The sequence below is a fragment of the Rhinolophus ferrumequinum genome, chromosome 7 (assembly GCF_004115265.2).
Source record: "Rhinolophus ferrumequinum isolate MPI-CBG mRhiFer1 chromosome 7, mRhiFer1_v1.p, whole genome shotgun sequence".
In the NCBI taxonomy this organism is placed as follows: Eukaryota; Metazoa; Chordata; class Mammalia; order Chiroptera; family Rhinolophidae; genus Rhinolophus; species Rhinolophus ferrumequinum.
This window is the reverse complement of record NC_046290.1, coordinates 22,213,256-22,240,840: the sequence shown is the minus strand read 5'-3', so window position 1 is coordinate 22,240,840 and position 27,585 is coordinate 22,213,256. Positions and strand designations below refer to the sequence as shown.

The 27,585-nt window shown below is 40.0% G+C and overlaps 1 protein-coding gene across 1 annotated transcript in view; it reads left to right on the top strand.

Annotated features, from left to right (window-relative positions):
• The window catches only part of ADAMTS12 (ADAM metallopeptidase with thrombospondin type 1 motif 12), a 271,688-nt gene that overhangs the window by 149,380 nt on the left and 94,723 nt on the right, over positions 1-27,585 (top strand). The window contains exons 7-13 of the mRNA XM_033109831.1: positions 588-737; positions 3,977-4,120; positions 4,712-4,856; positions 6,417-6,509; positions 7,988-8,133; positions 10,887-11,056; positions 22,452-22,585. Of these exons, the coding sequence (XP_032965722.1) occupies positions 588-737; positions 3,977-4,120; positions 4,712-4,856; positions 6,417-6,509; positions 7,988-8,133; positions 10,887-11,056; positions 22,452-22,585 (982 nt within the window). The remainder of the gene's footprint in view (positions 1-587; positions 738-3,976; positions 4,121-4,711; positions 4,857-6,416; positions 6,510-7,987; positions 8,134-10,886; positions 11,057-22,451; positions 22,586-27,585) is intronic.

The window sequence follows — 27,585 nt, the reverse complement described above, 5'->3', positions numbered from 1 at the left end:
CTCTCTCTCTCTCTCTCTCTCTCTCTCTCTCTCTCTCTCTCTCTCTCCTTCCCCTCCCATTTGCGGTATTGTTAGGGTAGTGGAGCTGGAGAGAAAATTGATTTGAACTCTGGACGGGACCCCTTGTCTTTTCCATGAATGATAAAACATTCTTAGATGAGTTTTGAGCTTAGACCTCAGAAAAACAAAAACAAGGATTTCACATTGGAGAAAACCTCAGCCACTGCTGGATGTCCCTTCCCTATTTAAAAGTTCAGATTAACTTCAATTTTCAACCAAATCCTTCTCTTTTTGAACAAATAGGATAATTGGGTCTCCTGAGATTAAGAGCAAAAGTAACTCAAAATAAAACAGTTGCCATATTTTCTCACATTCTTAGATGTTAGTGAGAGTCAATAATCAAGAGGTAAAATCAGAATAATCTGAATGAATTCAAAATTGCTCCCTACACTCATATGGACTTCCAAAAACTTACTTTAACCATCCTTTAAGTCTATATTGAATGTGAATTAATACCCAGATCGTTTTCCAGGAAGGGTTTTTGCAGCTGTTTTTGGGCACCATCCATCTCTGTTCTCTGCTTTCAGAAAAGACATCTGTGCTGGCGTCAATCGCCCCTGTGAGACCCTGGGTCTGTCTCACCTGTCAGGAATGTGCCAGCCTCACCGCAGTTGTAACATCAATGAAGACTCCGGCCTCCCTCTGGCTTTCACGATCGCCCATGAGCTCGGACACAGGTAACGGGCCAAGGACACTGAGATCTCCTCATCGTGTTCATGCATCAATATCAGACAGAAGAGGGAGTGGGAAGCACCTTAAATGGGGCGTCAGGAGAGTCGGGTGGCATTGTGGCTTGAGACCCACACTCCTAACCCTCTGCTGCCTCATCTATAAAGTGGGGAGAATCACGCACTTTCAAGAGCCCAGTGTCTTCTCTGCCCTGACCACTTGTACCATCCGCATCCCAGAATCAGAGGCCACTGCAGTTCTCTGCATTAGACGGAGGTGAGCAGAAGCAAGGAGATAAGCTCTAGCTGAGTTGCTTACTTCAGGAGTAACAATTTTGTTTAGGTCTTATGAAATAATAGTATTAATATCACTAGAAAATCACAAACCTTTCCATGTTGTGCTTTAACTTTATACCAGCCACTTTGTATTGTGTCATTGAATCCTCCCAGTGACCTTATGGAGTAGATACTATTGTTAGCCTCATTTTACTTGTATTATGTAAAGGAGAAGTTTGAATGAGCTAGAAATTAAAAACCGCTGCAAACTTAAAAAGAGCATCAAACACCAGTTAATAGGAGGTCCATGTCATCACAAAAATATGTGAATTTGATTTGATGAATGCACCGAAGGCAGGTTTCAGAATGTTGGAGTGAAGGAATAAGGAGGGTTCTGTATTCTCCAGGTATCAGAGGTTCCCATGAAGGAAAGATCTTAGCTCATCTGTAACTTAATTTGTTGCTTTATTTACAAACTTCAAATAAGGGAGCATCATGCTAATTAGAAACTGAGAGTGGGAAGCCACATAAATGACTCAACGATACCCACTCCCTGTCATGTAGCTGCCAGCCTGGATCTCCTCCCTCTAAAGAAGGAAGCAGAACCCTGGAGTATACTGAGTGTGTACAGCCAGAAAAGAGGTGGGATTGGGAAGAACCCTGGAGACGGGATTATTCCAGTCCTGGCCTCTCTGGCCTGCGCGTTCTCAGCATTTTTTCTCTTGTGATATTGGAACTTTTGAAAATTCTTTTACCTATAGTACAAAACAAGAGTATTGGCTTGGAAGTTTGGAGGCGTGTATATTCTGGCTTTTCTATCAGCCAGTGTGATGCTCTTAGCTAATTCCCTTCAGCTCTCTGCCTCTATTCTGTCATCTGTGAAGTGAGTAGATTGAACCAGGCAGTTTCTTAGGCACTGGGATTTCTTTGATCGCTACCAAAACGCCCTGGGAGAGAAATGTGATATATTGTATTATCCTTGTTGTTATGAGCCGTTGAGACAGTTCCAGCTCCTGGAGACCCTGTGAATGAGTGATATCCACCGTGTCCTCAGCAGCCCTGCTCAGCTCTGCAGATTCATGCCTAGGGCTTCTTTTATGGAGTCAATCCATCTCATATTTGGTCTTCCTCTTTTCCTGCTGCCTTCTATTTTTTTCCCAGCATTATTGTCTTTTCCTAAGAACCCTGCCTTCTCATGATGTGCCCAAAGGAGGACAGCTTCAGTTTTGTCATTTTTTTTTTTTTTTTTTTGCCTCCAGTGATGGTTCAGGCTTAATTTGCACTAGGACCCACTTATTTGTCTTTCTGGTGGTCCAGGGTATCCATAGAGCTCTCCCCTAACACCACAGTTAAAACGCGTCATTTTTCCCTCCCATCAGCCTTCTTCATTGTCCAACTTTCATATCTGTACATAGTAATTGAGAATACGAGGGTGTCGTATTAGGATTTTTACTAATTATGGAGCAGGTGAACTTGTGGAGTACTTCACGGGCTGGGTAGGACTGGATTTGCAATGGCTTGGGGGAAGCCTGCTCAGAAAAAAGGCTTTCATTGCATCACATTCTTTGTGGGTGGGTGGTAAGAACTTTGCAGATTAATTCTCTGACTCCTTTGTGAGTTTTATATTCATTTGGAATTGTGATCTGAATCTGTTAAGTCAGTGACATCACAATACATTTTGAAAACTACAAGAAAGTCTCTTAATCCCCCACGGACTATTGCAAGAGTTGCAAATATTGATGAGGAGATTTTAGTAACATTGGATACACACTTCCATGTCAGAGGGTTGACTTTCACTAGCAGAGTGAAAGGTCATTATTTCCTCTATTCAGATTTGGAAATCTGAGCCAACTTCTCAGGGTTGTAAGTGTCCAATAAACAGACCCCAGTGGAGGGAGTCTTGTTGGGATCTCAGAAGGTATCTTGGGGTTTTCCTGAGAACTAGGCTAATCACCAGACATGTCGGAGTTGGCTTCTATTTCCGGTACCGCACTGCTGCGGTGGGCGGGAAAGCTCTTTAGGACCTTTCAAAGCTGCTGGTCAACCCTTGCCGTGGGAGGTCGGGAGCAGATGGAGCGAGATGCAGATAAGAACACTGAAATGGGAGCACAAAGATCTGCAGAAGACCTAATTTTGCAACTAACACGCTATGTGACTTTTGACAAACCTCGAGCTCTAAGCTTCCTCATCTAGAAAAGGAAAATAAGCTAGATGATAAAAACAGCAATAAAAAATGTATTTCATTTATGAAGCCCTTATGGCATGCCAGGCACCTGGCTAAGTGGTTTTCAAACTTTATTCCATTCAAATCTCATCCTACATTGTGATGACTGCTCCATTTTCTAACAGAGGAAGACGAAGCTCAGCAGGTTTCAGTAACACAGATCATTAAGTGGCTGAGCCAGACTTCCAATCCAGACCATCTCCTTTCTTAACCACTGAATTCTGAGGTCTCCCTCGTGTCTGTGATACTGGAGGACTCTTGTCACAATAAAAGAAAGAAACCCCTCCCCTCAAAGCTTGTGGCCTTTGATAAAGTCTCCCATAGGCGTCCGCTTTCATACTCTCCCTTAAATTATGATGAAAAGGGAGACGGAAGGTTTTGTTCTTTGGGGCTGTGGTTACTACAGCAGGAGAAAGCAGATCGCTTGAGGCAGGATGTGCCCTCCTGACTCTAGACTCATAGAAAGCCAAACTGGGAGCTCTTTGCTTTCTGCCCAACACAAGGTCTTGAAGTAGCCACATGGCTCCCACGTTTGCATATCTGAGGCAAAGCGGAGCCTACACTGTTCCCTGAGCATTTTAGTTGAAAATTAGCTCTTCTCCCTCCTACTTCAAAGTCCCACTTAATAAACAGATGCCTTCTTTACAGAGGTGGCTCTCCGTGGGTATTTTCAGCGTGGAGAAACTATGGTTTTCTCCCTGTTTCATGCCAGCCTCCTTGATATTCTTGGCCTTGTGCCTTCCCACAGCTTTGGCATCCAGCACGACGGGAAAGAAAATGACTGTGAGCCCGTGGGCAGGCACCCATACATCATGTCGCGCCAGCTCCAGTACAATCCCACCCCGCTGACGTGGTCCAAGTGCAGCAAGGAGTACATCACCCGCTTCCTGGAGTAAGTGACAATGTGTGTCAGGACAGCCTCACTTGGGTCTCTTTAAACCGGAAGCACTTTGAGTTTTACCTGAGGCCTGGAAAAGTCTCAGTTCCTCTCACAGGTCACAGTATGAGGGTGGCATCTAAACGGGTGGATTTCACTTCTGCTTTCTGACCCTGAGAGCCAGGTGGGTTCTGCCCTCCAGCCACAGCCAGGCGAACATCCTGCCCTCTGCCACCCCCATTTACTCTTGTCTCAAGGTGGCTCTTTATGAGCGGAGTGTGTGTTAAGTCCTTGGGGATCGGCAGGAACAACCAAGATATGTCAGGAATGGTCACCGAAACCCCATTAGGGGTAATATGATAACTTTCTAAGTTTACCCCTGTATATATTTCCTAGATCACATCTGAACTCGTGGTGTGGGATGTGGTTTGTGTTTCCTTTTAGACAGCTCCCACCATGGACCTGGAGGGTTCTCTGCCTTGTGGAAATAACGTTGTCTTGAAGGACAAAAAGTAAACTAGAGGGATGGAAGTTTCTGTTGCATGAAAGACTAAAGATGAAGGAAATCATAAGCATCTGCTCTCATTTCTATTAACTTGTTTTCAGCCGAGGTTGGGGGTTCTGTCTTGATGACATCCCCCAAAAGAAAGGCTTGAAGTCCAAGGTCATTGCCCCTGGAGTGATCTATGATGTTCACCACCAATGCCAGCTGCAGTATGGCCCCAATGCTACCTTCTGCCAGGAAGTAGAAGTAAGTGTTGGGTTTCGGGGTGCCTCTGGTAGGTAGGTACAGGGCTGGAAGAAGGGTCAGGGAAATATTTCAAAATCTGGATATTGAGGTCATTGATATTCTTTGACCCTACCTCCTGGGCATTCTCTGGATCCAGCAATCCTTTGCAACTGGGTGATGGTGAAGAAAATTCCATAGTGATTTTCATGAATCACAGTGATTCACACCTACAGACTTCATGGCAAACAACTTAATCCCTAAAATTGCTCCCTTTCCTGGATTTCCCATCTGGTTGAAGAACACCACCGGCTCCCAAGGATGGTCTGAGATTCATCCCCAATTCATTCTTCTCCTTTCTTTTCAGAATCCAAATCCTAAGGAAAGCCTTGATATTTAACCTCCTAAAGAGTTTGGGCTCCGTCCTGTCTTTTTCATTCTCGGTGCTACTGTCTTGATTCAATCTCTCATCATCTGTCATTGCTATTGTAACTAACTCCGACTTAGTCTCTCCCCCATTCACATTCTTTCTCAAGTTATTTCAAAAAAGAAACACACACACACACACACACATCTAATGGCAGTTCTGCTGTGCCCTTAAGGTCACCACTGCTCATGTGATGAAGTACCAACTCCTTTGTGAGCCATTTCTTTGTGATCTGGATCTTGACTGTTCTCTGAACGCCCGCCTTTTAGTGTGAAAGTATCGTTGTTAACACATAGACATGGACAAGCAAGATTCTGCACTGTGGACTGAATTAGATGAAAAAGATGAGCACGCCAAAATTAGTAAGACAGGCTCTCTGTCTTTGAGGAGATTGCGCTCTGGTGGAGGAAGCAAATAGAAAAATTTCAGTACAGTGAGATAAAGACAGAATGTCTGTAGGAAGAACTTTGAGGAGGAAGTAAATAACTGTTTAGACACAGCAAGTAAAACTGAACAGAGAAGATAAAGTTGGTGCAAAAATCCCTGACCCCTCTCTTCTAACTTTACCAAGTCTGTGCCAAGTCTGCCTCCTAAATATCTCTAAAATCTACCTGTTCCTAGAAGCGTGCAGTAGTTCCTGATTGTTCTCCTTTCTTAGAATCTAGCAGATAAAACAAGCTGGCTCTTTGAGTGGTAAGTAAATAAGTGAGGCTTTCTGGATGGAATAGTTTCCAGTCCCTTCAGTGAGTAGGCTCAAGTTACAACCACCCCTGCTCGTTGTAATCAGATACCTTCTATCTGCAGTGTTGGATTGGCCTTTGATGGCTAATGTCACCAGTTTCCCTGCCGAAGGGCAATGATATTGTGTCACACGTATAGAAATTACAGTCTCAGCTTTTAGGAAATGTGTTTTATCTTCCATTTTCTTACTGCCCAGTATGATCTACAGACCACTGTTTATGAATGACGATGAAGTCCAAATTAAGTTTGAACTGAGAGTTCTCAAATGATTACATTCCATCACTCTTGTTCACTAAGAACAGCAGCATTTATTGTGGGTATGTGGGTGAGTGTGTATATTTTACAATCACTGTAGAGATGCTTGTGTGTAAGTTTTGAAGATATAAAAATTGCGCAATCTCATACTTATTTTCCAGAATGTTTGTCAGACACTGTGGTGCTCGGTGAAAGGTTTTTGTCGCTCAAAGCTGGACGCTGCTGCAGATGGGACACGATGTGGTGAGAAGAAGGTGATATGTCAGCCTGAGGAAGGAGGGTGGGAGAGCAGCAGGCATAGAGTTCTTGGGAAGAGCTGGGGAGAAGGCTCTGGAGAGCAGCTGTTTGTGGGTAAATGGAGATCATATAGACACACTAGCCAGAAGAAAGCATTCACTGCCTCTGTACCTTCTGAGCCTTCCCTGGAAATAGGCAGCTAAGGAGAGAGGGCTGAGCCCCAATTCCACACTTCACTGGCAAAATATCTGCTCCATCTTTCCCTGGTGAACTTCCATGGAGTTTGTGGTCAGTGATAGCTACTGAGCTGATTGTCAACCTTCATTTTGACTTTTCCCCAACTCTGCGTTCAAGATTGGAAAGGATAAGCCAGGGGCTACTTCTTTCCAAAGATGACAGATTCGGACTATTTGTTATCCTCTTTCTCATCATCTGACCTGACTGCATTTCTTGAAGTTCTGCCCACTGTACTAAACAGGAAAGCCAGACACCCAAGAACTCAGAGATGTCAGATAGTCTCCAGACTTCCTGAGAACAGGTTAATGAGTGCTGCTCTACAACACCAATTGGTTTTGTTGTGGGCCTAGGATTTAGGTGTCCAGTGGGGATCTTTTTGCAGCTTGTATATGGCCTGACCCATTAATGAGATTATAGAATTGGGTCAAAATACACAGTGACCAGAAATAATGAGGACAATGAGGGCAGCAGATCAAACATGCCCAAATCCTCCAGGAAATGTGGCCATTTCTAACAACCAAGGTGCATTTTCTTTTGTTTTCCTATTTGTTTGTTGACCCTCCTAGACTTAGTTGTTGAAGGATTGCCTTGTAGAGGGAGAGAGACTGGATTTCTTTTTTGAGTCGCTTGGAAGGCCAAAACTGGAAACAATGGGTAGAGTTACAGGAAAGCAGAAATTTTTCTTGATATTAGAAAGAACTTCAACATCTTAACAGGTAGTGCTTTTTGGCAAAGAGTGGACTTTTTTCAGGAGAATAAAGTTATCTGTTGCTGACATTAAATACCCATTGAAGCTGTGAAGAAGTATTATTGCAGTACCAGTCTGCAAAAATGTTTGTTATGTTCTACATGATAGAGGGCTTGCACCAGAAAGTAAATAAATTACGTTACTAAACAACTCTGTTACTGAGCATACATACTAAGCTGACATGCTGTTGATAGCAAGACTTTCTTAGAGAAGGAAGTGATCTGTTGCTTTGCGTTCTGGCATGCGATCTGCCAACCACACTGAGTAGCACTTCTACATTGGCTGTAACTAGGCCCCATCACGTTCCCTTCAGTTCCTGAAATTCCCTGATTCTAAAACCCAAGACTCTTGGAGGAAGTTCTTTTATGAGCTCTTCTTTGTTCCCCATGTGACGTGTGACTGACTGTAGGATGCCCGCTCGCTCAGGAAGAACTGAGCTTGGACTTCCGGGGTTCTTGGCTCAGCTTGCTGTGGGAACCTTCCTGACGTCTCCTGCTCTTCCCTTTCCAGTGGTGTATGGCTGGCAAGTGTATCACTGTCGGGAAGAAACCAGAGAGCATTCCCGGAGGCTGGGGCCGCTGGTCACCCTGGTCTCACTGCTCTCGGACCTGTGGGGCCGGAGCCCAGAGTGCAGAGAGGCTCTGCAACAACCCTGAGTAAGTCCCGCCAATGATATGCTCTCCGTTCACAAGTGCTGGGAGATTGCTCTTGGCTAATGTGACGTCAGTGACCCCAAGCCTCCTGAGGGAAATTAAGTGGGCTCCCAAAGACAAAGGGAACCCTAAGATTCATAGAGGGTAAAAAAAAAAAAGTGGTTCTGTATTGTTTTGTTTAATTTTGGCTTGGCGCTGGATTCTTACTAGAACTTTGATAAGTAAGCCGATTCCATCAGTTGGAGAAATAAGCAAATTTCTTTTAAAAGTACAGTCTATGTAAAAGCCTGTAGGAGATTATATTAGGTTGGTGCAAAAGTAATTGCGGTTTTTGCAATTATTTTCAACCTTTTAAGCTGCAATTACTTTTGCACCAACCTAATAAAATTAAATCTTTCTAGATAACCCCACTCTATCAGTGAGAGGTTAGTTAGACACAATTTTGCTGATGAGACGGTAGCTTTCTTTCAGTCATAATGAATGTACAATTTATAAAAATATTGTTCTTTCCTCAGGGAACTAAGAAAATACCCAGGCACGTTTTTGAGAATGGTAATTTTTAATGTTTTAGATAAGGATTTTGTAAACCTTAGAGCTCCACATTAGCCTGTTAAGGATTTCATAGAAGTTACTTCACAAGTGGCTTTCAATTTTTTAATTAAACTACTTCATTTTTTTCATATTTTAAATTTGTATAATGATATTATTATGAATTAAATTTAAATTCCCTTGTTTTCCAAACATATATTACATTCTTAATTTCATTATTTCCTGGTATACTAGTTCCCAAGCATAATTTTTAAAAAGCATGCATATGATGCCTCCTATAAGTGGAAAATGTGTTAAGCTTCTTTGACGTAATTCTACATTAATCAGAGTTGAAAAGTAAGAGTCACATTTTTGAAAAGGCCAGAGATAAATGTGATTACAATTCCCTCAGTATCTCAGTTCCAAATCTTACATCTTTTTATTAACAAATATATTACTAAATGTATATGTATATATGTGCATGAGTATATATGCATATATATACTACATGTATAATAAATTTCTTCTAAGGATTAATATACTAATACCTATAAAGAGTTTAATATAATACCTACTGGAAAAATTTGTCAGTAAATGTAGTTATTATGGTCCTTATTATGATATCTTATCATTTACCATACATGTAAGTGAACATTTGAGGAATTTGGACAAAAGTGTTTTAAAATCTACCCTTGATAAAATTTGCTTTTGTTTAAATATAAGGTTTCTGTGAATTCAAAAATGTAAAATCAGGAATATCTTATGCTTTATGTTTACAGAAAATCTTTGTTTTATAATTTATTTCAATGTGATCAGACAGGTGGCTTCCATTTTAAAGATCAGGAAATATAGGTGATTTGCGCTGGGACCTATTGTCAATGCTATGTATCAGCTACTACCAATCTGTAGCCTTCGTGGGAGAATGGTCAGTGACCTATTCTGAATGGTTATCAGAAAAGGGACATCCTTATTAAGGAGCTGAATGATGATTCTCTAACTTGGCTTCAGGGGGACAATGGTCCTAACTCCCATCTCAGAGGCCACGATTTGTCGTAGAGTCTCCTTAAGTGAGTGACCATGTCTGATCTCCGTAGCTGGTTTGCTTATGTTCACTGAGAATAATGCCAGTGGAAACACAGTCACATATTCAGTTCTGTGATTCAGGTCACAGGTTCATGTCAATGCATGGCCAAGTGACCTTGAGACTGTATCTTTGGTGTTGGTCAGCTGTCTGGTGAGAACCCAGCAGTGTTTGTGTCATAACATGCCCTCAGTGATGTTTGTGGGATGGAATTGAATTGGAGAGATTCCAAGTCATAGAGTGTCACTCCATCATAATGAGTAGAAAACCAGCCTAACCTCAGATATCAAAGACAATTCTTTATACCTCCTACAGGGAGTCAATGAATATGAACTCCCTTGGTCAAAGAATTATCTGTGGCAGTGCTAACTGCAGGAAGTACATACAGTAGGATAATGAAGTGTCATGTGAGAGGAGAAAGAGATTACTTCTGGCAGGACTCCAGGAAGAATTGATGATGGACATAACATTTATTTGGTCCTTGAAGCATGGGCAGTATGCAGATGATTAGAGACTTAAGAGAGGGGAAATCTATCTAGAGGCACAAGAAAGAAATAGTAAATAAGTCAGCTTGACTGGAGCAGTGTGCAAATAAATGAAGGGGCGTGGGGGACGAAAGTTGTAAAAGCGAATTAAGTCAGGAGCGTGAGGGCTTTGAAGGCCAAGCTCAAGAGGCTGGACTTGATTCTGGAGGCCATTGGGTACCATTAAAATTTTTTCAGCAAGAAACTAAAATAATTAAGGTAATTGTGAAAATTCACCAGGTAATAGTATGCATCATAGGTTGAATGAGGAAAAAAGATGGACAGAGAGAAGACAGGAATGGAAATAAGGATTGGACTAGTTTGGTGACTATGGAAATGAAGAGGAGGAAACAAATACAAATATACAGCTGATGACCAGGCACCTGACTGACTTCGGGAAGTGGTCAAACTATTTCGAAATAGGTAACTACACACTTGGTACTGAAGGTTCATGGGCAACACAAAACTGTATGACATTGAAAGAATTTATTTAAAAGGTGAGTTTTGAGAATAGAAAAGGACATGATTTGGCAAGGAATGAGCATGGCCAGATGCCAGGGAGTTTTAAAGGAAGACATTGCCCTTAAGGAAACTAAAGAGCAGTTTGTGTGTTTCATTTGCAGACCAAAGTTTGGAGGGAAGTACTGCACTGGAGAAAGAAAACGCTATCGCTTATGCAACGTCCACCCCTGCCGCCCAGAGGCACCAACATTTCGGCAGATGCAGTGCAGTGAATTTGACACTGTTCCCTACAAGAATGAATTCTACAACTGGTTTCCAGTTTTTAATCCAGGTAAGGAGCTATAACAGTATATTCCAGATCTAGAGCCACAGCCATTATCAGAAAGCATTTATATGTCAGGAGTCTGAGATGCCCTGCAAAGTTCAATGAAAAGAGAATTATACCATCAGGAGTTTTATGTTTCAGAAGGTAAAAACACTGATCTGTTTAAGTTGATGAATAAATGTTGAAGACTGAGTATGTCCAGGTCTGTGCTGAGCTCTGGGAGATGGAAGAGAAGTTTATCAAGCATGGTAGCTCACTTCAAAACAGCCGAGGTGCAACTTAGTGATAAATAGGGCATGTAGGAATTCAGTAACTGATTACTGATGAAAGTGCTTGTTGATGAACATGTTGAACTGGCTGTAATTTTTGGCAGAAATTCATAAAATGAGGTCATTGTGGGTTTGGAGTATTTTCAAAGATGGCTCTCAAGGAAACAGTTGATTCTTAAGTATGAGTAATCTTTCTACTAGAAGAAGGAAAAGGAAAAGCATTCACAATAGGTAGGGTCAGTTCTTCCATGTGGGAGAACAGCACAAGGAAAAGCACAAGGAAAGATGGTAGGAATGCCGTCATTAGAAAAGAATGAGAGCCAGCTCTGGGCCAGAAATCAACATTTTGTAGGTACAGGATAGTTTAAGAAGGGTAAAAAAAGGAAAAGCAAGCATCTAAAGGATGCACGATAGGAGGTGGGGACAAAACTGAGTTGGAGAATGGAGCAACAACAGCCTTGGCAGTGCAGCCACGGATTCAGTACCAGTTACATACTCTCTTCTGGCAATGAAGAAGAATTATTAACCATTAGCTAGAGAGTAAAGTCAACAAAATATCTGTGATATTTGTTATTATTCCAGTGAGGAAAGAAACAGAAAAGATTTTTCTGAGCTAAGGAGATCTGAGACGAGGGAGTAAAATATAACTAACCAAATTTTTCATGATTTTAAGTTTCTGAGATTCCAACGTGACAGTACACAAGAGGAATCATCGATGTTGGCCAATGAATGAACATTACATGTTTGAGCTGTTACGAAAATGATATAGGCGATTACTTTTGAAAGAAAGACCTTGTAGTGCGTTGCCCACTTTGAGTCTCCAAAATACCCAAATAGCTATTGATTGTCACGGACAAAGTCTGTACCTTTCCCGTCGTTGTTTAATATCATTTATGCTCTAAAGGAACAAGTCATTTGGTGATTGGTGCAATTTAGCTTCCTCAGCCAGGCATTTGAATACAGGAAAACTCATGTATATTCTCACAGGGACTCAAATACGACAAAACAAACAAATGAAAAAAAAAAAAAACTTGACACTGAAAGGGGCTACCTTTCCTATATTCTGGACATTCTCTATTTTGCTGAAACTAAGGTCCGTGGTCCCCTGGACCCTAAATGAGCACCCTTCCAGAACTAAGGTAGCATAGCCACACAGTAGTATGACAGGTGCCTAGTAAGGATAGTGTGGAGTCCCCCTCATCCCCTGAGGGTTGGACTTGTGTGTGCTGAGCTCTGAAGCTTTAATAACTAGCTTTAGAATAAAAAGATTTGATTCAGCTTGGTTTTTCATTTTTTTGCAAGCATTTATCACAGGTCTACTTTTGGCCTAGCATAGCCATAGGTACTGAAAAAATGAGTTTTAAAAGTAGACATACATTGAACTACATTTGGAGTGATTGGTTTGCATCTGAAACTAGTATAAGGATGAATAAACCATATGATGCAATTAAGATAAGTTCACTGCCTACCTGGCCTATAAGTCTTCATCTTCCATCCCACTGGTTCTCTTCTAGGCTCCTGTTCTATTATTTGAGCGTAGTGACGTCCCTGCTGCCACTCCAAGTAGCTACTACTATGACCAAAACACTGATTTCTTTTCCCCATAAAACTCTATTGTACAGAATTGCTATTTGCTTAATTGACAGACATCCCTGGTAGTGACAAGTAGGACAGTCAGATCAACAACAATATATGGAGCTCGTATTCTGTTCCAGGCATTGAGCACTTTATATCCTCTCAGCCTTCCCTTAGAAGTCACCAAAGAATAACATATACGTACAGCAAACTTTTCTACCCACTCAGTGGAGAGAGTTAAGTGTCTTGGTACGTGACCTTTGCTCATTGGCTAAGTAGCCAATGACAGAAGGAGTATCATAGATTCAAACATTTGGAATAAGCATAGAAACTCCATGAAATCTTATAGTTTGCAAACACTGTTCCAGGGAATCCCAGAGCTTCCAAAATTGCCTGATTCTAATTTTATTTAAAAAAATGTTTAAAAGTGCAATAAAGAACAATGCTTATATTCAAAAATATTATATGTCAGGTTTTAACATATCAGAGACCACCCATGCATTAACTTACACAAATTAGTTGGTTTTCTACAAACCTTAGAATAAGTCTCTTATCAACACAATTTAATTAAGAAATATCCTGAGATTGCAGGTTGAGTTGTCCTAAACTGTTATCATTTGCAACTATTTGTCTGTATGGGTCAAGACTTTTCAATACTTGCAACCAGAAACCTCACAGAAAAAAAATGAGATGCTGCAACCCATACAAGTCTGTAACTGCCACCCATAAGCTTGATTTCAAAATTTTCTGTTCATCTTAATAGTTTCTGTAAATCCCACTGATTTGTTTTTAATTATTATGTACTTGAACTTACAAAATCTATGCTTAATAAAATCCAGATTTCATCTGCCTTATTTGCAAGGTCTTGTTTGAAAAAAAGAAAAATATTTCTGCTTCAAAGTTTTGAAAACTACAATCTAATCAACCTACTTTCCAATATAGCCATTTTCTTTACCAGCATTCCTGGCAAAAAAAACCCAAATTGTCCAAACTCCACCTGATCACATTCCTGCAGGCCCCAGTGTGAAGAGCTGCCCTGCGGCCACTGCAGTTTCTGAGCCAGTGCTTACATCATCACACGACTGCGCGTCATCTCATCCTCCTTCCCATGCTTTCGCGGGAAAGGAGCTTAGGCTCAGAGAGCATGGTCACTTATGCAGGTTTACAGGACTTTATATAATGGGACTGGACTTGAAGCCATAGGTCTGTTCCACTGAGAAGCATATATGTGTGTGTGTGTATATATATATGTGTGTATATATACACACACACACACATATATATATACACATATATGTGTGTGTATATATATGTATATACATGTGTATATATATACATATATACATATATACATATATGTATATATGTATATATATATATATACACACACACACGTATATATGTATATATAAACTGATGTAGATTTCCAGGGACTTCATTAGCTTATGTTAATAGAAATGTGTTTACATCCTGTACCTTCCATTAGGAAATGACCAGACGTCACAATTTTCCTGGAATTTCTCTTCCTGTTTAGAATTATTTCTCAGAACACTCAAACAACCCTTTATTTAAGCTAATTTTTTTTCATTGTTGCTTCTAAATATTTAAGCACAATTAATGCTTCATTGCAGTGAGTTTTCAAGCAAATGCGGAGGGTCTGACATGAGGTCAGACCACAGTCTGCTCTTCATGGGATAGGATCCTTCAGGAACATCTTTAAGGAATTGTTGCAGATTGGGTTCCCTAGGAAACAGACTCTGAGACAGAGACTAACATTCAGAAAGTTCAGCAGCTGTGGAAAGAGAGGGAAGGAAGTGGGGTTGGGTGGGAAGAGAAGGGGGGCTTCAATGGATTCTCAATAAAAGCCTCTTCCAACTCCACTGGTAGCTCAGACGCTAGAATGGGCCTACAGAATTGTCACTGTTGGGATAGGGGCCTTTGTGCCCCAAATGGACCCGTCACTGGGTGTGGTCTGCCCCAGGAAAGAATGAGTGTCTTAAGTCAAGGTAACAATTCAGGGCTGATGCTGGCAGCACACTCTTAGGAACTAAGGGATAGTCCCAGCACCTGGGGGACCTGGGCGACACATATAGAGTTTATTACAAGAATACTTGGGCTTTAGATAGAAACCGCCTTTAAAGAGAAGGTAAGTATGCAGAGAACCTGGGAGATCTTCTAGACAATCCTCTTTCACAGATTAGGAATCTGTGGCTTCAAGAGGAAAGATGATAGAATAATAAAGGATGATGTTATAGACACCCCCAAGCCATTCACAACCCTCTTCACCCTCACTGTCCTCTACAATAGAAGATGGAGAAACTCAAAGACTCACTAACTCGTATTCCCTGCAGACGCAGCTCTGACCCAAGAGATAAAGATGGAAGCTTCACTGAGTAAGGCTTCTGGGAAAGTTTTTAATTGGTACTGACCCAGCTGGCCCTCAACCCTAGCCCTTCTGCCACTTACTCTTCCCCCTTTTGCTGCCTGCGGTGCAGCAGTCGTAGCACAGACCATAAAGTTGACGCCCATGAGAGGATAGCTGAGCAGGAAGACAGAGGAGGATAGCTTTAAACTCCTCCCTCTGGATTTCTTGTTTTGTGGGAAAAAAAACTCCTGTACACTTAAGACAAGGAAGCAACATTTTCTGCTACTTGCAGTGAAACTCATTCCTAACTGATAATGAGAACAACTTATATTAAACTTACATCAGTACTTGCTCTGTGCCAGACCTTCACTCAGCATTCAACATGGCATTTCCCTAATTTTATCTCCAACAAGAAAATTCTGCAAGGAAATTTAAGTTTATCCAATTCTTATGGATAAGCGAATCGATTTAGAGAATTTAAGTAACTTGGCCAAACTCAGACTATGGAATAGAGACAAGTTAACCCAGACCTGATTCTGCAGCCTACATATTAACCACTAAAGCAAAGAAGACTGGGTTAATCCGATTCCCTTAAGGACGATACATTGAATTTTACCTAAGAAGATGTTTATATTTGGAAATGAGCTCTGGGAGGTCGGGAAGAACCCAACTCTTTGTATTGTGATGAATTCACACTTTATTAAACTTATCTCTCTTACCTTTGAAAACCAAGTTTTTCTAAACATTTAAGCATTATGACAAAATTATTACATTTCTTAAACAATTTAAGTTGCAATTCAAAATTTAGCATCACAGCTCTTTTTTCATCTAATTTATTTGTTTTATCATATACTGATCATTTTCATTTTTGTTAGTATCAAAAAGGGATTTTATTTATTTATTTGTTTATTAGTTTCAGGTGTACAAAACAATGTAATAGTTAGACATTTACACCCCTCCAAAAGTGATAACTCTCCTCCCCCAATCTACTACCCCTCTGACATCGTATTTAGCTGTTACAATTCCATTGACTCTATCACGGTTCTTAAACATCTTACCCAAAAGATAGAACTTAAAAATATGCAGTAAACGGTAAACATTATGACATATAGCCTAGTCTGACAAATCAATGACATAGATTTAATTCTTTTTTAAAAATTAGTTCTATTCTTGTTTTCATACCTTTCTATGGTTATTGTAAAATTTATTAATTTTAATGCCTTCTTATGTTTACCTGATATATATTTTGATGCATTTGGGGATTACAGTAGTATTTCCATATCAGAAATAAAATGAATCATTTTAGACAATTCAAAATTACAGTCTTAATAATTACTGGGGATTTTTGATCAGGACTTTTTGTTTGCTTTTGTTTTTTTCCCTTTCAAACTGATCTGAGCCTAGTCATTAAGCTGAACCTCTTTTTTTAAGTTGAATATTACATGATACAATGCTAAAGCATTTTAAGTCATGCCTTTGGCTTAAGGGTTAGTAGTTCTTAAAATCTGGCAAGGAACTTCAGACATGCATATCGCAAATCTCTTCTGTTCATGTGCATGTTCCATTGTCCCATGAGATTTCACTTACAAACACAAGTTCAAATATAAAATTACTAAGAGTTTCAAGACAGCAACAACACAGCACTCAATCAAGTGTGAGGTGCTGGATAACTATACATGGCTCTTACCGATGGAGCCCTCCTGTAAATGGATTTTAGGAACTGGATTTTTTTTTTTAATGGTGAAACTGAAATTTCAATCTACTCAGAAAATGTGAAATGCATCAGAACTTTTCCTTGACCCAAGAAATATTTTTATCCTTATTAGCAAGTTCTGTCTTTCACTTCTAACGATCATTTCTTAAGATCATTATCCAAAAATGTTGAGCTATCCTGTTTCAGAAAATTGAAAATGCAACCTTCGATTCAATAAGTTAATTCAGTTACCTAAGCTTCCTTTGAGAGGATTTTTCAGGCAGTGTAAGGGTGAGAGTTCACCAGTAAATTAGTTTTAGAGTTTTCACTTGGCTGAATTATAAATGGATTTGAAAACTCTTGAAAACTAGAGGGCAAAAAATCACATGACCCAGACAAAAGGATGTGTCAGGCAGATGAATATACCTGAGACAGTGAAAATACTCTATAGGGATTATGGAATCTCTGAGATTGATATCTGGGACCGAGACTCTCTGATACTCTTGATGACCACTGAGAACTAAGACCATCCCTGCCTCTTTCTGCAGAGCCCTGCATCATAGGCCAACTGAATGAGCACCATGAAAACAAAGGCCAGAGGAGCGAAGGACAGGACAGGAAATCAGGACTTAGGTTCAGCCTTGTAAACTGTTGAACAGCCCTGAACCTTCATTTCACAATGGCTACTTTCAAGTACAGGGTTCTTTCTGGCCTTAGGTGCACCTATAGGTCATTTGGTGTGCATGCTCTGGGAGAGTCCCAGCAGTAGGTTTGCGTGCGTTATTGTTGTTGCCATAAAGGTGTTTTTTTTTTTTGCTAGATATTCCTTAGTCTCCATAGTCCACTGCAATTACACTCAACAGAAATTTGTGTTTCTTAAGTGCAGTGTACTTCAGTTAGCCTGCCTAAGCTAGAAGAATGTATTAGCTCTGTACTGCAGAAGCAAGATGGAGAGACACCTTGAAATTAGGGCCTCTCTTCATGGAGATGTGTCATGATTATCACAAGGGAAAGGAGGCCTTTCCAATTTTCTTTTTTGAGAGCTAAGATATTTTTTAAAGGAATCTGTGCTCATTGTAAAAATGCAAGTGTAGGTAATGGAATGAAATAAAATAAATTATTTTTATCCCACCATTCTTAACTTATTCCTCAGAGGCAACCATTCTTAATAGCAGGTTTTTGTTTGCACACAAGTGGAATCATTCTTTGCTGATTCTGCAACTTTCTTGACTCACTGAGCATAAGATCATGGCATCATGGCTTACCTGACTCCTTTTAGTGACTACATAACCTTCCACTGTAAATGCAACTTTAATTATTTGCCCATTTCTCTCTGGATAAACATGTAATTGCTGCTGTGAGCATCCTTGATTTCTGTCACTAAGGTCAGTGTTCATTTTTATGACTGACTGAGTGGATGATCTCTGAGGTTGAAATGATCTCTTTGGTACTTGGTCCCAAAGTTTCTCCCTAGCAGTGTTGGTCACTGTCATGTCTGTTAATTAGTAAGCATGGGTTAAAAGCCTTTTCTACATGTAATGTTCTGCTAGTATTCATTAGAAAAGGTTAATGGTCATAACTACCACATGTAAACAACCGTTCTACAGAGGGTGTCAAAAAAATGTATACACATTTTAAGAAAGGAAAAAACTGTATTAAAATTGTAATACTCAACATATACTGATAACAAAAGATGAGTAGAAGTCACATTTGACTTCTGCCATTACAAGAGGTGCTCAAAGTTGTTACCATTAGGGTCCACACACTTCTGATTATGGTGAACATTGTTTGTTAAACTTCTGTGGTGAGCGTGTAAACTGTTCCAACACCACAGCAGAAGCAGGACTTGTTGCTGTGCGAGGCCTCCTGGATCTTCCCTTGTGCATGTCACACACACCGTACCATGCGTCTCAGACTTATCATGAGTGCGTGCAACTGTTAGGCGTGTTAGAGGTTCTCTTGCATACTCACGCCCCCATTGTCGTTGTACTTCCACAACATTCTCTAATTTCAGATACCACTTCAGAATAGTCTTGTGCTCCTCAAACGACAACCGTGCTTCCGCCGTTTTCTTTGACTGTCCTGCCTGTCACACGGTGATGCTAGTATTCATTTGATTAACACCGTCTTTTAAACGAATGTCATACTACACATTGCTACCGTAATTCAATCCAACTTCGCCAAGTAATACATAGATCACATCTCTTAACATGTGCATACATTTTTTTGGCACCCCCGGTATGTCAGACATGTTATTAGAAGTTTTAATATGTTGCCGTCTGACAATGCCCTCTAGGCAGACCAGAGGCTGAGAAGGCCTTGGCCAAAGTGTCAGAATCAGAGCTGGGATGTAAATCCCTGTGGATGTAACACCAAAGCCTGTGAGAAGGAGAAGCCCCCGGGTTGTGCTTATTTCCACCTCTGCTGTGCTTTTGAGTCCTCACCAGTGTGAATTATGACTCCTCCTTCTCATCTTGTCTGGCTAATAGTAGCCAATCATTGCACAATTGACTCTGAGTTACCTTGAGGACACTGCAGTTCAATTGAAGAGCTTGTAAAAGTCATAGTCTTGGAACTTCAGAGCTAATGGGACCTCAGTAGTCATTATATGAGCAGAACATCTTTGAACCAGGTCCATAGCCATAGTTTAGGAAAGTCACGGAATCGTGCACTGACCTAGCAAGGTCTAGAATTCTTTATGCTAACCTGACAAGACAGCAGTTGTTTAGAAAATAGTAAGACAAAGTGAATTTTGTGCAGAATTGATTAAAAATGGCATAATGGAATAATCTGAAGGAGAAGAGGGTATTTCAGGAAAGATTATTTGGGGTGGGAGTGAGAATTGAGCCAGCATTATAAAATACATGTCTTGACAACTATGAGAGAATATTGGAATGATAGAAGCATAGCATGTTGGGGCAACTGCAAGGATCTTTAGAATTCATCGAGTTCATAATGAGGTAAAAACAACAATCTAACAATTGTCAATCTCTGTCTTAGTCCTTGTAAGTATCCTGCAAAGCAGATATGATTGTCCCATTTCTCTGATGAGGAAACTGAGTCACAGAAAGGTTCAGTAACTTTCTCAAGGTAATAGTAGACTAAAACTTTTACAACTGCTCACTGTAGAAGTAAATGGTTCCAGAGGCTGGTGATTCTCACTTTTTGAACCCCATGAGAGAACATTAAAATGGAGTCATTGGTATTGCACCAAGTTTGCTCCTCCGATATGCTCCTCAGATATGAATTTCCGAATGACGTAAAGAGTGGTTACTTTAAAGAGGTCATTAAAGACGTTTAATTTTTTGTTAAAGAAAATTCTACGCCTGTAGGTTAGGATTAGTCGTGAGGGCTCTAAGCTAACCCACCAGTTTAGCTCTGCCAGTCATACTGTGACCTATGCCTAAATTTTCTCATCCATGAAATGGGGATAATGAAAGAACTATCATAGGGTGGTTGTGATTGTTAAAATGAGGTAAGATAACCATTGCAGAGCACAACAAGATCTGGAAAATACTGTTTGAATAATATATTGGCTGTTATTTTAGCAAACAAAATTCCTTTTAAATCACTGTATAAACAAGACTAGTGAAAGTCTGTAGATGGTTTTATCCTTCAGGGAGTGAGTCTAACAGCACAAGTAAACAAAACTAAGGCAAATATTGTAACTTCATCATTCTGGAATTTAGTGCAGTGCTGGCCATTGGAGGGCGGTTTACTTGCTATGGGGATCCATTTGTACAACCATAAGAGTGAGTGCCTTCTCAAAATTTGCACCTGAGGCACCTCTAGTTTTAGCATCACATAGCAAGCTAGAATCGATCATTCCTATAGAAAAGCTCCCAGAATTATTCAGGGCTCCATTCTCTTTTTGCTTTATGTGTCCAAATACAAAACCCCAAATCTAAATTATTAATAAAGCTCAAATCAAAGTCTTATGTAAAAGTGTTTCCCCTGCCTCCATCCTTCTTGATAGCCCAGTGTTTCTCATGAAGTGATTCCTGGGTTCAGCACACTTGGGCGGATGTTCTCATCTCGAGGAGCAGAATTGCTCCCCAGTGGCTCCCTCTATGTACTTTTGTTACAGTCTCGGCAGTGACAGAGCTGATCATGCTGCCAGCAATGAAGATTTACAACAACCCACGTCATGCCTAATTCCCTCAGTCTTCTCGCCCTTTTCCACTGGCACTTTGTCCAGTGATCTCTCCAACTCATTCTGACTGTTCATTTAGTCAACAACGTATCCATGGCACTTTGTCTAAAATCAGTTGGCACTCTTTACATGCTTTTACCTTTCTTCTTTAAGCTTTGAGCACATACTCTTGACCTCTGTCTCAAGTTCGTCCAGAGTTTCCGTGTTTGGAGTTTTGTTCTTAGTTATATTTGTGTAAGTTTTACACTTTTATTTCCTTACTGCATGGATCGTTGCATCCTTGAGCAGCCCACCTAGAGTTGTGTGGTCTGGCTTTGCCTTTGGTGTCCTTCCACACTGAGGTGGGTCCATGGCAAATGGCCTTACAGCTGATCTCATTGAGTCCTCAGCTTGTCAGACCACCCAGAAACTAACAGCCCTCCCCTTAATATGCAGCTCCAGAAGAGATCCCAAAATGACCTTTCTGAAGAAGGCACTCTCAAGTGTTTCACCTAAAGAAAACAAGACATAACATTCAAAAGAAAATTACTATTTGAATTCTTATCATATACATGTATTGCCTATTAAAAAGCTTAAGACAATTTATTTTTTAAAAGTTATCTATCTTTCTGGTTACTCCAAGTGTACCTATGTATAGGTACGTATTTTATTAAGTAAATCTTTAGAGCAATTCTGCACTGGCGATCACCCAGAACTCATAGGGAATAGAAGATTGAACCTTAGAATAGATTCAATGTAAGACCCAGCATGATCGACGGACTACTATGATAAGCAGGTTGGCTTCAGCTTCAGCAAAAATGTGGATCCCTTTGTTTATATGTGGTTGTAAATCTGTGTCCAAAGACTTCTTGGGCTTGAGAATAAGGGAAAATATTTGTTGGGGAGTAGGGTTACAATAGTGGTAGTGCTATTTTTCAGTGGTATGCTGGTCCCTCGGGCAGGGACCACCTCTCCCCTGGAGGTCCATTTACATTGCTGCAAACAATGAGCACGTGTCATGCTTGCATAAAATCCTGCATCACTGGTTGATATTACTTAATTTCTAGGTTAATGCCAGATGTGCAGTACCTCATTTTTACAAGCACAGTTCAATATTGCATTGAAGGATCTCATCGTTTATAACAAAGGGCATAGCATTTTAAAGGAGTCGTCCGAGTTTAATTTGTTGTAAAACTCTTTACGTGAAAAAAGGAAAAAGCCCAGATGTTAGCATGTGTCACAGAAAAGTAAAAGATGGGAACCTCCAGATCAGTGACACTTGGGGTCATATGTACAGAAGAATCCTCGAGGGTAGGGTGCTGAGCTAAAAGGCTAACTTGCAAGGATTTTTCTCTTTTTCACTTCAGCACACCCCTGTGAGCTCTACTGCCGACCCATAGATGGCCAGTTTTCCGAGAAAATGCTGGATGCTGTCATTGATGGAACCCCTTGCTTTGAAGGCGGCAACAGCAGAAATGTCTGTATTAATGGCATATGTAAGGTATTGGGTATGTTTCCTTAATCTACAACTTTATAAAATCATGCTTTTATTAATGCAGGAAGGCAGACATTCTGACCTTTTTCTTTCATGGCATTTGCATGTGGTCTGGGTTTTACCGCGTTTCCCCGAAAATAAGACCTAGCCGGACCATTAGCTCTAATGCATGTTTTGGAGCAAAAATTAATATAAGACCTGGTCTTATTTTACTATAATGTAAGACCAGGTCTTTAATATAATATAATATAACATAACATAATATAATACTGGTCTGATATTAATTTTTGCTCCAAAAGACGCATTAGAGCTGATGGTCCGGCTAGGTCTTATTTTCGGGGAAACGGTATATATGATCCGTGAGGCAAGACTTCTCTGTGTATATCAAAGACGTAGTTTGAAACTGAATAGTTTTCTTCCTACTGTTGTCTTCATTTCGTGATTTGTTGTGCTCTGTGCTATTATTTGTGACATGGAGCAAAGTCAGAATTGAAGAAGAACCAAATTAAAGAAGGAAGTCTTAGAAACAGGGAACCCAGATCTTTTCCGCGGCATTAAATTATTCATTGGTTACTTGCCAACAGAGTAGGTAAAGTTGAGGAAAAACTGAAATTAATAATAGTTTGTATAGTGTTTTTCACAAGGCATTTTCTACATTTAATTCTCCAACATGATCTTCTCAGGAAGAGAAATGGTACGACAGGTAGTTATGCCAATCAGAAATCAGGTCTTCTGATTTCTATTGGACTTTCCACAGTGACTCCATTAATCAACTCCACCTTTATGTAAATTAGTTAGACTTGCTTTGTTAATGCTTTTATGTGTACAACCATGGCAGAATTCCTTCCCACTGCTCACAGTCTGTTTTGGAAGGAACTGATGAACAAATTTTGCGACCCAACACCCAGGCATAAAGTTCAGTTTAAAAAGTTGTTTTTAATCAATGAAAGAAAAGCTATACTATAGAAATACCTAATTAACTGTGAGGGAAGTGCTCAAACTCTAGAATATGAACGCATAACTATTATTTATTAGCTGTATAACCCTATACATCTTTGTGAGGCCGTTTGCTTACATAATATTGGCATAGTAATATATCATTTTAGTTGGGGTTGTCAAAACGATTAAATAAGGTCAAATACGTTATGCCCTGTACAGCCCTGGCACATAATAAACTCTTAAAATATTTCATTTGTTTTTGCAAATAGTTATAATTTTTTTCCTACTGGACCTAATTGCCACTGTAAAAAATTCCTGCCCATAAATGTTTAGCACCCTGGGAAGGTGCAGTTATCGACTTGAAGTTGCCTTTTGACTTCTTCCAGTAGTGACCAAAACTCAGGAGGCAACATGCTGATTCCCGGGAATGAGTGAGCCAACAGCAAGCCATAATCAGACTCTAGAGTAGAAAAGCCCAGGCAACATTCCCTGTCAGACTCCCTAATTACCATCGTCGCCACTATACGAAGAGCCCAAGATAATTAGTATATTTTAGGTTAGATGTGTTCCCCAGAGTGAGAAAAGGTTTATTTAGCTAATTCAGGCCAAAATAGCCCCACCACTGCCTAAAGCAGTGGTTCTCAGCTTGACTGCCTATTAGAATTACCTGGAGAGCTTTTAAAACTATTGATGTCTGGCTCTCTCTCAACATTCAGAATCTCTGGAATTTGGGGCCTGGCCATCGACATTTTTAAAACTCCCCTGCAGAATGCAATATATACAGCTTGGGCTGAGAACTTAAGTCACCAAGAAATGAATGTGATACTAAAATCATCTTTTAGACCTAGATACCTTTGCATGCATAGAGATAGCATCTTTACCTTGTGATGGAACAAAGCATCAGGGGTCTTGGATGCCTCTCTTAAAACAAATTAAATCAGTTTAATAGAATAAGCCAGATTCTCTCAGCTTGCTTTCTTCTTTCTGGAAACCAGTTGAGACCTTTTAGAAGCTATAATTAACCACTTTCTGTCTATACCACACTGAGCTAAGTTTTTAGGCTGAAAAATTATGTCAAATCAAATTTACCTTAATAGCCTACATGCAATTTATCTTCCAAAGATCCAGGTTGTAGATGTTTTCAGCTTTATTAGTCTTACTCATTTACTGCAATTATATTTTTCAGAGTGAATTTAACATGTATTGAAATAAAACAATAGCACTATCAGGGAAAAAATGTACACAGTGTTTATCTAGATAATCTCTCTTCTCTGTGGATATGGAAATACATTTGGTTATATTTATATAAATATTTATTATATTTGCTTATTTTCATTTATTCAGCTGTCTATTTTGAAATTGTGATATTTGCCAACATTTTGGTGTGTTAGATTTGCAGACTCTATTGTTAAAGGAATGACAAGCCCTGATCAAAACTGACTTTGTTCTAGGAAGTAACTATGCCTTCCCCAATTTTTTTAAACTTGGAGTGAACTCCTAAGCTTATTTATCAAAGATATAAATTTAAACTTTGTATTTTCAGTATATCTCCCATTTTTAATCACACACATGACAGGGAATAATCTTTTGGAACAGTCTGCTAACCTTCTGGCAATCTCACCCCTTTCTTCTGGTAACCAGTTCTTTGACTTTCATTTCTTTCACTCTTCCCTTTTCTCCAGCGTACGTTGGAGTTCATTTCCTTCCCAGATGTCCCAGATGCCCTTATCTATCATATCAGCTGTCCCCTAGACTGCTCCTCTTAGCCTTCCATCAATCTCACCCCAACACCCTGGTTCTGATCAACAAGCCACAATCTTTTTTGATCTTATATCAACCTACTGTGTACTTCTTAAAATAAAAAGTCAACCTTGTGAATCTGTGCCCTTCAAAATCAAATGTCTTTAATCCCAGCTGAGTCCCTAACCTTATCTGACAATCTACCTACCCGTCCAAAGTTAGCTCCCTCTCTCATTCTTCTCAGAAACTGTCCTGAACCTTCTTTATTCTCTCTCAATGCCATATTGGCCATTTCAGTGATGTGCTGAACATCGCCAAATCAATTTCTCAGGCCAAATCTCTCTCCAAAATGCCAGATCCTATCTCTTGGTCCTCAAAGTTATGGTGAGGAAAGCATTATTATTACTGTCCAAATTATTAAATGGTAAAATAATTTACCTGTTCTCTTCAGTGAAGCATGGCTGTACCCTAACTATCTCCACACTTAAATTTCCATTGGCTGGTAGTGACTTTCATCTTAGAACCAAGCACTCTTCCAGTCTCTACTTTTGCCAAGGGACTGTAGAAAGAAATGATGACATTCCAGGTGGATTAGGTCATGGCACCAGTTGGTATTTCAGTTCTCAGTCACTTGAGAATTTACAAGTAAAACAATGTTAACACATAAGCAAAAGAAAAAAAATAATTGATAGGAGTGCGTATTACTTATTCACTCATGTAGAGCTAAAGCCTTGTGAAAGCCTGGGACCGTGATTTCTCCAATACTCAAGATACTCTTCAGTCTAAATGACACAGTCAAGAATTAATGATATTCTTCTGCACAGGAAAGGAACTAATCATTAGAATAAAAGGCAACTTACACAGTGGGGGATTATTTGCAAACCATATACATGATAAGTGATTAATACTCAAATGCATAAGAAACTCCTATGACTCAACAGCAGGAAAATAACTCGATTAAAAAGTGAGCAGACTTGGGGTGGCCGGTTAGCTCAGTTGGTTAAAGCATGGTGCTGATAACACCAAGGTTGCCAGTTCAATCCCCACATGGACCACTGTGAGCTGCGCCCTCTTTAAAAAAAAAAAAAATGAGCAGACTTGAATAGACATTTTTCCAAAGAAAACATACATATAGCCAACAATTATATGAGAAAGTACCTCACTTCATTGAACAACAGAGAAATACAAATCAAACCCACAATGAGGTATCACCTTACAACTGTTAAGATGGCTATTATTTTAAAAAAAGATAACTGTAGGCGAGGATGTGGAGAAATTGGAACCCATTGTTGGTGGGAACATACAATGGAGCACCTTCTGTGGTAAACAGTATGGCGGTTCATCAACAAATTAAAAATAGAGCTACCATATAACCCAGAAATCCCACTTCTGGGTATATATCCAAAACAATTAAAATCAGGTTCTTGAAGAGATATCTGGACTTCCACGTTCATTGCAGCATTATTCACAATAGCCAAGATATGGGAACAACCCAAATGTCTATCAACATATAAACGGATAAAGAAAAGGTGGTATATAATACCACGGAATATTATTCAATTTTAGAAAAGGAGGAAATCCTGCCATTTGTGACAACATGGATGAGCCTGGAAGGCTAAGTGAAACAAGCCAGTCACAGAAGGACACATGCTACATGATTCCAACTATATGAAAATCTAAAATATCCAAAGTCATAGAAGCAGAGAATAGAATGGTGGTTGCCCAGGGCTGAGGAGAGGGAACAATGGAGAGTTGCGGTTCGACGGATGTGAAGTTTCAGTTACACAAGACGAAAAGTCCTAGAGATCTGCTGTACAGCACAGAGCCTGTGGCTAACAGTACTGCACTAAGCACTTAACACATCTGTTAAGAGGGTGGATCCCATGTTAAGTGTTCTTATCACACACACAAAAGGGACACAAGGAACCTTTTGGAGGTCATGGCTATGTCTGTTACCTTGATTCCAGTGATGGTTTCACAGGTGTTTGCAGAAGTCCAAACTCATCAAATGGTATACAGTAAATAGATCCTGTATTTTATATATCATCTATACCCCAACAAAGCTTGTTTTTTAAAGAAAGAAATGATGATGTGATGGAAAATTAAAGTGATTTTCTTTTTGCTCAAAAATGCTGCTTGTCGGGATGGCTCTCTGGCATCATAAGAGTCACATCAGAGGAGAGCCATGTCGGAACCATTGTCCACATTTGGTAGCAGCAGCAGAGTCACCTCTGATTCTGCTGAAGGCACAAGGACGATACTGTCGTGGTCCCTGTTGCCAGAACACATGGCGGGAAAGAGGAGAGTGACATCTAGTCATTTTCCTC